General features: G+C 50.3%; 1 protein-coding gene across 1 annotated transcript in view; it reads left to right on the plus strand.

The window, feature by feature from the left end:
* fes (FES proto-oncogene, tyrosine kinase) overlaps positions 1 to 11,171 on the plus strand; it is a gene marked incomplete at both ends in the record, with an annotated part of 35,122 nt that extends 23,951 nt beyond the window's left edge. Inside the window, 4 exons of the mRNA XM_080525739.1 lie at positions 496 to 619; positions 8,602 to 8,759; positions 9,211 to 9,333; positions 11,029 to 11,171. Of these exons, the coding sequence (XP_080381865.1) occupies positions 496 to 619; positions 8,602 to 8,759; positions 9,211 to 9,333; positions 11,029 to 11,171 (548 nt within the window). The remainder of the gene's footprint in view (positions 1 to 495; positions 620 to 8,601; positions 8,760 to 9,210; positions 9,334 to 11,028) is intronic.

Consider the following 11,171-nt stretch of genomic DNA (forward strand, 5'->3'; position numbering starts at 1 on the left):
TGCAGTACATTTACCATTTACCATGGAGCTGGTACAGGGTGAGGCCCCAAACACCAGACCACGTCTGGAACACTGAAACTAGTATCCACAGTATCCATCATAACACTGATGTTGTGTGTGTGCGTGCGTGTATGTGTGCGTGTGTGATGGGCTACATCTCCAATATAGATGTGTATATATATATACATGTATAGAGATGTTGAGCTCTATATCTGCTATTATCGGTAGCTGCTCAATATGGAGACAGCATTGCTTTTTGTACCCTTAGAGTAGATATAGTTTACAGTAATGCTATTGTATCTGTTAACTCACGTTTGAAACATCCTCTCTGGGTTAATATTGTATATGTATGATGATTGCTGTATAGTCACAAACGTAAATGAATGACTCCCAATGAACTGATTGCACTGTTAGTGTGTATGTCCTTAATGCACTTTGTATTTATGTGGACATAAATAAAGCATTTAGAATATGTGTGTGATCTTGTTCTGGCAGGGGGTGACTTCCTGTCGTTCCTGCGGTGTGAAGGTCACCACCTGAAGCCCAGGATGTTGGTGAAAATGTCGGAGAATGTGGCCGCTGGCATGGAGTACCTGGAGGAGAAGAGATGCATCCACCGGTGAGGAGGAGCTGGGAGCTCTCAGACGCTGCACGTAGAGGGGGTTCAGGCAGCCTTACAACACGTGACGGCAGCCGGCGAAAGTGGGAACAAGTCGGCAACTGACCAAACGTTCTGACTTTTATTCTGAAAAATTTCAATAAATTACACTGTTGTCGAAAATCAATGACACACAATAATGACAACTCAATGGGGATTACTCCTCACCGAATCCATTGCATTGTAATGTTTTGACTTGATTAGAGAGTGTGTCATTGATTTTCAACAACGTTGACATTTATAGGTATTTTTTCTGAACAAAAGTTGGAACATTTTGGTTGCCGTTGCCGACTTGTTCCCACTTTCACCAGCTGTCGTCACATATGGCAAGTATGATGACATGTCGTTTATGGTCAATAGTCAACACTATATTGTCCTTTTAAACTACTTTCTACTTTCCACATCCATCAATTCTAAAAGCTAAATGAATTCTCAAAGCCAGTGATTGCAGATAAAAAGCAGCTTGCGTAAGACATGGTGCATTTTGAATGCATCAAATATGTACAAATATGTAAGAGCATGTGCATGGTCCTGTATGTACACTCACCGAACACTTTATTAGGAACACTATACTAACACTGGATAGGGCCTCCCTTTGCTCTCAAAACAGCCTCAATTCTTTGTGCCATTGATTCCACAAGATGTTGGAAACATTCCTTTGAGATTCTGGTCCATGATGACATGATTGCATCAGGCAATTCAAGATTTTTCATGTTCCCTTTCAAGCTGTAAATCTCCCGTTCTACCACATCCCAAATATGTTCTATTGGATTCATATCCGGAGACTGGTAAAGCCACTGAAGAACACTGAACTCATTGTCATGTTCATGAAACCAGTTTTGAGACGACTTGTGCTTTATGACACGGTGCGTTATCATGCTGGAAGTAGCCATTAGAAGATGGGCACATTGTGGCCATGAAGGGATGCACATGGTCAGAGACAATACTCAAATAGGCTGTGGCATTCAAGGGATGATTGATTGGTATTAGCAGGCCCAAAGTGTGTCAAGAAAACATTCCCCACACCATTACACCACACATGAATGAGAAGGTGTTCAGGTGTTCCTAATAAAGTGTTTGGTGAGTGTATAAATAACTGGCAACTGGTCCTGTAGGTAGAAATAAAGAAATCAATCAATCAATCAATCAATGAATAGAAAATAGTATTTTAGGACTGTGAATACGATAGTTATGGAGATAGACTCCAGTTCTATGAGTGGAGCGGAGCCCCATAGGGGAGCTCTGCTCCTATTGGTTTACCCGCTACCTAAAGTAGCCAATGACTGAATTTTTCAATGCCTGCGCCCGCCTGGGGTGCTATATAAAGGGGCGTACTTCGCTCCCTCATTCTCCCAAACATACAAAACAGCCGGGTTTGAACGAGTCGAAGTGGGCCAGCAGCCCTATGGGGCTCCGCTCCACTCATAGAACTGGAGTCTATCTCCATAACTATCGTTCTATATCGTGGAGCTCCGCCCCATAGGGGAGCTCTGCTCCTATTGGTTTAGGCGGAGCGAGCGAGGCCAATGTACCCCCACTGAGACTATTAATCCGAAAACAATCTCAGCGGCACCCGGAGCTGACCACTGATGTTGGTTCAAGACAACCTTAAAAAGTTGGCCCAACCCACACCGAGTCTGCTCCACTGATCTAGCCCTTACGTGAGCACGCAGGGTTGTAGATCTAACGGAACATGTCCTGGAGGAGGGTCCCCTCCCCAGGCACATCCGTAATCATCCTGACAGCACTTGAATAGCATCCCCAACCAGGGTAATCCAAGTGCCATCCCCACTACATCAGTCCTCAGCAAACTGAGGACAGAATGAGAAAAGGATGAGGAAGAAATATCACTTACCCAACCCTTACGTTGGGTTGTTGATCTAACAGACATGTCCTGGAGGAGGGTCCCCTCCCCAGGCACATCCGTATTCATCCTGACAGCACTTGAATAGAATCCCCATGACCAGGGTAATCCAAGTGCCCTTCCCACAACATCAGTCATCAGCAAACTGAGGACAGAATGAGAAAGGATTGAGGAAGAATATCACTGACCTAACCCTTACGTGAGCACGTAGGGTTGTTGATCTAACGGAACATGTCCTGGAGGAGGGTCCCTTCCCAGGCACATCCGTATTCATCCTGACAGCATTTGAATAGAATCCCATGACCAGGGTAATCCAAGTGCCTTCCCCACTACATCAGTCATCAGCAAAACTGAGGACAGAATGAGAAAAGGATGAGGAAGAAATATCTTCAAGTAACACCGTATAAAAAGTGATGGCGACGACCAAGACGCCGCCACACATATCTCCTCCACTCCCACTCCCCTGAGAATGGCCACTGATGCGGCCATGCCCCTGGTGGAATGAGCCCGAATGCCAGTCGGCACGGGCTGCCCCTTCGATTCGTATGCGAGGCTAATAGCCTCGCAAATCCAAAGGGACAGCCTCTGCTTCGAGAGTGGTGTCCCGGCTTTCTGTCCGCCATAGCAGATCAGAAGCCGGGGAGAAGATCTCAGTCCTGCCTCGCGCTTCACATATTGTGCCAACGCGCGCACCGGACAATACAATGTAAAACGCCTCTCCCTCTCTCCGTCGTGAGGAGGAGGAAAAAGAGGCGCTCAGAGCACAGCTCTGAACCCTAAACCCACGATTAACCGTAGGGATAAAAGCCGGGTTAGGGCGTAATACAGCTTTTGTTTCGTCATCAGATATGATCAAACAATCTGCCCGTGACGAGAGAGCGCACAAATCACTCACTCGCTCAGCCGTAGTCAAGGCGAGGAGTAGACTCGTCTTGAGAGACAATAAAACGCAACGACACAGTGATAATGGGTTCGAATGGGGGCACGCACAGCGCCTCTAGCACAATCGACAGGTCCCATTTTGGCATTAGAGTCCTATGAGGGCGTCTAAGCCTACACACTCCAGTCAAAAAACGCTTAACCAGCGAATGACTGAAAAACCAGTGTCGTTGTCGCAAAACCCTCATGACAAGCTGAGATGGCAGCCGCGTAAACTTTAATAGTTCCCGCCGCCAATCCCTTGTTAACAGCGACTGTAAGAAGCACAAGAACGTTTCGACCCGACAACAGACAGGGTCAACGTCCTGTCCCTCACACCACTGTGTAAAACTCGCCAGCGCGCCGCATATCCCTTTGCAGTGGATTGCGCGCGCGCACTCTGAATGGTCTGAATGACCGCGTCTGTCAGACCCCTGCGTTCTAACAATCCCTCTCAGTAACCAGGCCATGAGGGGCCCCCCCTCATAGGCGGCCCCTTCACCAAGCCTCCGGCTTGAGAGAGTGCATCTTGTCGATGAGGTATGGGCCATGGGCCCTCTACCAACATCTCCATCAGTTCCGGAAACCACGGGGCTCCGGGACGGTCCGGGGCTACAAGAATTAACTCTAGCCTCTCTGACCTCACTCGTGCCAACAGTGGGAGGATAGATGTCAGGGGTGGGAACGCGTATAACAGGACCCTCGGCCATGGGTGGTGTGCGAATGTATCGACTCCCAATGGCGGGTTGTCCTGTTCGCGCAGGGAGAACCAAAGGCGACACTGCGCATTCGTCCGTGACGCAAACAGAACCACTTCTGCTTGCCCGAACCGTGCCCAAATCAGCGACACAATGGAGGGTGCTAACCTCCAGTCGTCGTCCCTCGGGCCTCCCCGTGATAACAGATCTGCTCCTTCGTTGAGCAGACCTGGAATGTGGAGAGCTTTCAGCGAACTCAGGCGACTCCGCGCGCGATGACGCGCGGGTCTCTCCAGTAGCTCAGGTCGGTTTTGACCGATCTCTGTATTACAATCAACTTGCGACGGCGTCTCACTGGAACCCGTCGCAGTCGTGCGAACCACCTCTGCAGTCTGCGCATGTGTAACAGGCCTAAGGGGACCACTACATGGGCTGCAGACATCAGTCCTAGTAAGGACATCCTTGACAGAGCGGTGATTGTATTTGTCACTCGACACACCCGGAGAGCTGACGTCAGTGTCGCTCTCCGTGGTGCCGATAAACTGGCCCTCATCTCGGCAGTATCCAACTGAATGCCTAGATAGGAAAACTGTTGAGCCGGCCACGGAGCACTCTCTGTCCAGTTTACAGCTAACCCCAGCTGAGTGAGGTGCTGCACCAGTGAGGTTGCGTCCCGAATGGCTCGATTTGGGCATTGGGCCAAGACCAGTAGGTCGTCGAGATATGCTAATATGCGTATCTCGTTTCGCCTCAGTGGTTCGAGTGCTGTCTGCACGCATTTGGAGAAAAAACGAGGAGCAAGCGTGCACCCGAAGGGCAGGCGCGTGTACTCGTAAACCTTCCCTTGGAAAGCAAAACGTAGGAATTTCCTGTGCCACTCTGTGATTGGCACACGAAATACGCGACCCTCAGGTATCTACGAAAGGGGCGTTTCGCCACTCTCTCGTTGAGGACCCTGAAATCTAGTATGGGTCTCATGTCTCCCGAATTCTTTGGGACAAGGAAATACGGGGAGTACCATCTCATGTCCCACTGGTCCCTCGGAACCAATGTCACTGCGCCCTTTGTTAGGAGATTCGTAATCTCCTCCTGGAGCGCACGTGTCTTTATCGGGCAGGACAAAAAACAGTCTCTCTCACGCCCCTGAAGGGCGGAGGAGGCTGAATGAACTGTAGTGCATATCCCCTCCTCAATGTCCTGTCTAGCCAACCCGACAGAATACCTGTCCCTTCTAGTCATTCTGCATAACGCAACGACAGCGGCTGGACCGTCTGTTGTGGTGCAGTCGACAGAAAAAACTTGAATTTCTGTATGATCCCAGCCGCCGCTGCACACCGAGGAGGTGGCACAGCCCAAGGTGGGGTCATTTCGAAAGGGATGGGCTGCCGTCTGTAAAGAGTGTTTGTTATGTGTAACAATGCTCTTTATTGACGCAGGTTTATTATGCCTGATAATCAAAGAACCGGCCGCACGCTCATGAGCTGGGCCAGGTCTTGATAGACATGGAGGGGCTTTTGATGTACATAACGACCCCTCTATACGGCTACATACAGGGGTGTTTAACCCGCTACGTGTCGTGATAGGGGTAAGTCCGTTAGGCAGAGAGCTGGCCACACGCCGGTAAGCTGGGCCAGTCTCCGGTTTGTTTCTAACCGGTAGCGAGTCGACCACACTCTGACAAGGCAGGTCGATCTCCGCTCTGGTAGATAACGGTCCCTCTATACGGCTACAGACAGGGGTGTTTAACCCGCCTCGTGTCGTGATAGGGGTAAGTCCACTAGGCAGAGAGCTGGCCACACGCCGGTAAGCTGGGCCAGTCTCCGCCTTGTTTCTAACCGGTAGCAATTCGACCACACTCTGACAAGGCAGGTGGGTCTCCGCTCTGGTAGATACCATGGAAAATCCTCCTTAGGGATGGTTTGCCGTCTGTAAAGAGTGCTTGTTTTGAGTAACAATGCCCTTTATCGACGTAGGTTTATTATGCCTGATAACCAAAAAACCGGCCGCACGCTCATGAGCTGGGCCAGGTCTTGATAGACATGGAGGAGTTTTTGATGTAATAACGGTCCCTCCATACGGCTACAGACAGGGGTGTTTAACCCCCTTTGTGTCGTGATAGGGGTTAGTCCGCTAGGCAGAGAGCTGGCCACACGCTGGTAAGCTGGGCCAGTCTCCGCCTTGTTTCTAACCGGTAGTGATTGGACCACGCTCCGACAAGGCAGGTGGGTCTCCGCTCCGGTAGATAACATGGGAAAAATCTCCTTTACTGAAAAAGTAAGGTGGGGATTTTCCTTCTTTTGCCTCTTTATGAGGTAGCAGCCATGAAGAGGAAACCGGTGGTGGGGTCATTACCGACCCCTCCGCCAGTGAAAACCGGGCCACGCTGCCGTGGGGGGCCGTAGCGGGCCCTCCCAGTGGTCAGCGGCGGGGGCTGGGGATGCAGAGTGGGGCATGGCTCCGTCGTTTAGAGGTAGAGCCAGTGCCGCATCACGCCGAAAACTCCGTTTCGCAGTCGTTGACGGTCTATTCGTCACCACGGCGGATGATTTTCGCAATGGCGGCGTTAAACACGGCGATGTTATTCGTCGCTGCCGCCGCCTGCGCACCGAGATGGGGCGGCGAGGGCGGGGAGCACGTGCTCTACCTGCCGCTCGCTCTCATCAGAGCTTTCTGATTCTGACACCGGCACCGACCACTCAGCTGGGTGAGGGCGGCGTGAAGTCAGGGCCGGCTGAGCGGGCGGGACCATCCCTACTTGGGGAGGTGCCTGCCCAGAACGCCGTATGGGAAAAATCTCCTTTACTGAAAAAGTAAGGTGGGGATTTTCCTTCTTTTGCCTCTTTATGAGGTAGCAGCCATGAAGAGGAAACCGGTGGTGGGGTCATTACCGACCCCTCCGCCAGTGAAACCGGGCCACGCTACCGTGGGGGGCCGTAGCGGGCCCTCCCAGTGGTCAGCGGTGTGGGCTGGGGATGCCGAGTGGGGCATGGCTCCGTCGTTTAGAGGTAGAGCCAGTGCCGCATCACGCCGAAAACTCCGTTTCGCAGTCGTTGACGGTCTATTCGTCACCACGGCGGATGATTTTCGCAATGGCGGCGTTAACACGGCGATGTTATTCGCCGCTGCCGCCGCCTGCGCACCGAGGTGGGGCGGCGAGGGCGGGGAGCACGTGCTCTACCTGCAGCTCGCTCTCATCAGAGCTTTCTGATTCTGACATCGGCACCGACCACTCAGCTGGGTGAGGGCGGCGTGATGTCAGGGCCGGCTGAGCGGGCGGGACCATCCCTACTTGGGGAGGTGCCTGCCCAGAACGCCGTTCTTGCTTGTCCTCCGCTGCTAGAAAATCGCAGCGGCAGGTGTCCCGGAGGAACTTCTTCGTGGTCGGCGGCGGACGATCCATCGCTGAAGGGAAAAGTCTGGCGGGTCCTCCAGTCTTAGTAGTCGTCCTTCTCAGTCTTCAGATATAAACCCGTGCTGAACTTTTTGGGAGAATGAGGGAGCGAAGTACGCCCCTTTATATAGCACCCCAGGCGGGCGCAGGCATTGAAAAATTCAGTCATTGGCTACTTTAGGTAGCGGGTAAACCAATAGGAGCAGAGCTCCCCTATGGGGCGGAGCTCCACGATATAGAACAGTGACTACTATAGGCAGTGAGTGTCTCTGAGGAGATTGTCAGTGTGGTGGTGACAGGATAGAGTCAGTGTGGTGGTGGAGGACAGGATAGAGGGTTTGGCTCATCAGAGAAGTGCAGGATAATTAGCCCAGCTGGGACAGATCTGAGATCTGAGCTGGTTACCTCTGAACACCGCATGTCAACCTGCTACTGCAATTACAGGCTTCCCTGAGCCCTTAGAAGATGAGAGAGATCATTCTCTTTCTCTCTCTCTCTCTCTCTCTCTCTCTCTCTCTCTCTCTCTGTCCTCTCCTCTGTCTCTCCCTCTCTATCTCTCCCTTATCTCTTCTCTTTCTCTATTTCTTCACTCTTGTCTGTGTCTGTCTTTGCCTTTTGCGTACCCCGCTTCTGGGATTATTGTTTACTCGTCTCTCTGACTTACACATTTCTTTTCTTCTCACATTTTCTTTATCCCTTTTTCTCCTCCCTCTTTTTCTCCCCTCCTCTTACAATTTCTCCCTCCCTCCTCTCTCTCTCTTTATCTCTTTCTCTCTCTCTCTCCTTCTCTCCCTCCCTCTCTCCCTCTCCCCCTCCCTCTCCCCCTCCCTCCCTCCCTCCCTCCCTCCTTCTCCCTCTCTCCCTCCCTCTCCCTCTCTCCCTCCCTCTCCCCCTCCCTCTCCCCCTCCCTCTCTCCCTCCCTCTCCCCCTCCCTCTCCCCCTCCCTCTCTCCCTCCCTCTCTCCCTCCCTCCCTCCCTCTCTCCCTCCCTCTCTCCCTCTCTCTCTTCCTCTCTCTCTCTCTCTCTCTCTCTCTCTCTCTCTCTCTCTCTCTCTCTCTCTCTCTCTCTGTAGAGACCTGGCAGCACGTAACTGTCTGGTCGGGGAGCAGAGCACGGTGAAGATCAGTGACTTTGGGATGTCCCGCGAGGAGGAAGACGGGGTCTACTCGGCCACGGGCGGCCTCAAACAGATCCCTGTCAAATGGACCGCGCCCGAGGCCCTCAACTACGGTACAGCCCGTCTGCCTCGGGCCCCGCGGCCACAACACCAGAACCCAGCCCTCCCTCCTCTCTTATTCATCTCTCCCTCTCTCTCTCTCTATCTCTATCTGTCCGCCTCTATCCATCCACACCACCGTATGACTTATTCATGACCGGTATGAATGTCAGATGCATGGGGCCCCTGCGTAACAGACCTGTGCTGCTCTGAGGTGAAGAGAGTGACGTTAACACAGAGCCCTGTCAGAACATGCCAGAACATAGTGTGTTAGGGGCGTCGAGGAAGTTTTCTTGTGGAAAGAAAAATGTAGGGGAACTTTTCTGATGCTGTTGTTGGAGTAGCATGGTGGGGTGGTGCTACAGTGAGTTGTGTTTTAGAGAGGCGATTGTGGTCGTACCCTGCACTTCCCAGTGAGATGGAATATCGGAGTGTGCCAACGCTGCCCCCTGTCTGTGTTTTCAGGGCGCTACACCACTGAGAGCGACGTGTGGAGTTTCGGGATTCTCCTGTGGGAGACGTTTTCCCGGGGGACCACTCCTTACACCAGCATGGGCAACCAACAGACCCGTGAGGAGGTGGACAAAGGTACACTCACAGCTATGCTAGGACAGTTAGCTATCAAACATCACGGTGTCAGAATCTTGTCTTGACTGTCTACACCATGGATCACCAACAGGCGGCCCGCGGCCCACCAAAGCTTCCCATCGGGCCCGTGGAATATTTGTGTTTTTTTTATATTAATTTAATGAATTCAGAAAATGTGAGGACGGAAATACCGTTTAGAACATAGGCTGCGTTCGTAAATTCGTCGGAGCGCACACTGGATTCAACGTCATCATGGAACCAAGTAATTTGATTGGACTAGAGGCAGTCACGTGGACGCTCTGACTCTCTCAGAGAGAATTTACGAACGTGGCCATAGCATAGATTCATATGTTCTACCAATGCAGGAGGATTTAGACCTAACTCATTCACAAATCTCCAACCTTGCTTCTAAATAGCCGTATAGTAGTATAGTATACTAGTATATAATAGTATAGTATAGTAGCAAAGCTGAAACTAATTCCGTCTTTTAAATGGAATGCGGCAGAAGTAGCGCCTATTCGCATGCAAGAATGGGGACAAACTCATAGCTCTCATTTAAAATTTCGTGTTTTTTTTCACATGCTCTTGTTTAACATTTCGTGTTATAGGCTATTTTTTTCACATGCACATTACAGTGACTTAAATAACAACTAACTTCTCAGTCAAAAAATTAACGAGGTAAATGGCTTGTTATGCTTGTAGAACCCAGACAGCCCAGAGAGATGCACTAGTTGCCCTCTCGTTCAGATAACGTTCTGCTAATAATTCCACTGGCATGTCCATATCCAGCTTTTAAGTTTGCAATTATTCTGCGATGGGTCTCAGGGTATGACTTCTCATGGTATGATTCTCTGAAAGCTGCACGCCTTGTATAATTGTAACGGCGAAGATTGTATTGTTTTTCATCAGCTACTGTTTCAGTGCAGATGAGGCATACAGGTTTTGCGTTACTAAATGTTGGCAAGATGAATGCGTACTTGTCAATCCATTCCTCATTAAAGCGTTTTTCCACGTCAATTTTACACTTCAGGTTCTCTCTTTGAGAGTGACACTTTGCTTGATTGATAACTGAAAATGATTACAATGAAGTGAAGCCAAAATATCTTGATCGCCCCCTGGTGGCTGGCTGCAGTATAGGTGTCAGGAGTCTGTTAACACTGATAAGCCATTAATAACATACATTTAGTAAGAAAGTGAAAATATTAAACAATAATATGCTAATTATACCGAAATAAAATAAATAAATATATATAAGTCCAGCCCCCACAGTGTATGCTTCGAAAAATTCTGGCCCTTGGACAAATGTCGTTGGTGACCCCTGGTCTACACCATCGATTCCCAACCTATGGGCCCTCTGGTGGGCCGCGATAGTGGGCCACCAAATCATGTAAAAAAAAAATGGTACTGTATTTTTTTCTTTAAAACCTTCAAAGAATGCATCATCAGTGTGATACCGATAGATAGGAACTTATGGAGAATAATGACACTCCCAAAAAATGTACGCATGCGTAAAATGCCTGTGTGGGCCGCGAATACTTTTGAAATGTTTAAGTGGGCCTTGAGTCCAAAAAGGTTGGGAACCGCTGGTCTACACTACAGGCTCTTGATGAGTTCAGAGAGAAATAGTTAGAGATAGATAGACACCGGCTGAATCAGATCCTCCAAAGTTTACATCGAAGTTATTTTGTCTCCTAGGATACCGGATGCCTGCCCCAACTTCCTGTCCAGCGGATATCTACGGCCTCATGTCTGGCTGCTGGCAGCACGACCCCAGCAACAGACCGTCCTTTCGTCAACTCAGGGCTGACCTCATTGCCTTGTGCCACAAAGTGCCCTAA

Source organism: Nansenia antarctica (genome assembly GCF_963989245.1).
Source record: "Nansenia antarctica genome assembly, chromosome: 1".
Lineage (NCBI taxonomy): Eukaryota > Metazoa > Chordata > Actinopteri > Argentiniformes > Microstomatidae > Nansenia > Nansenia antarctica.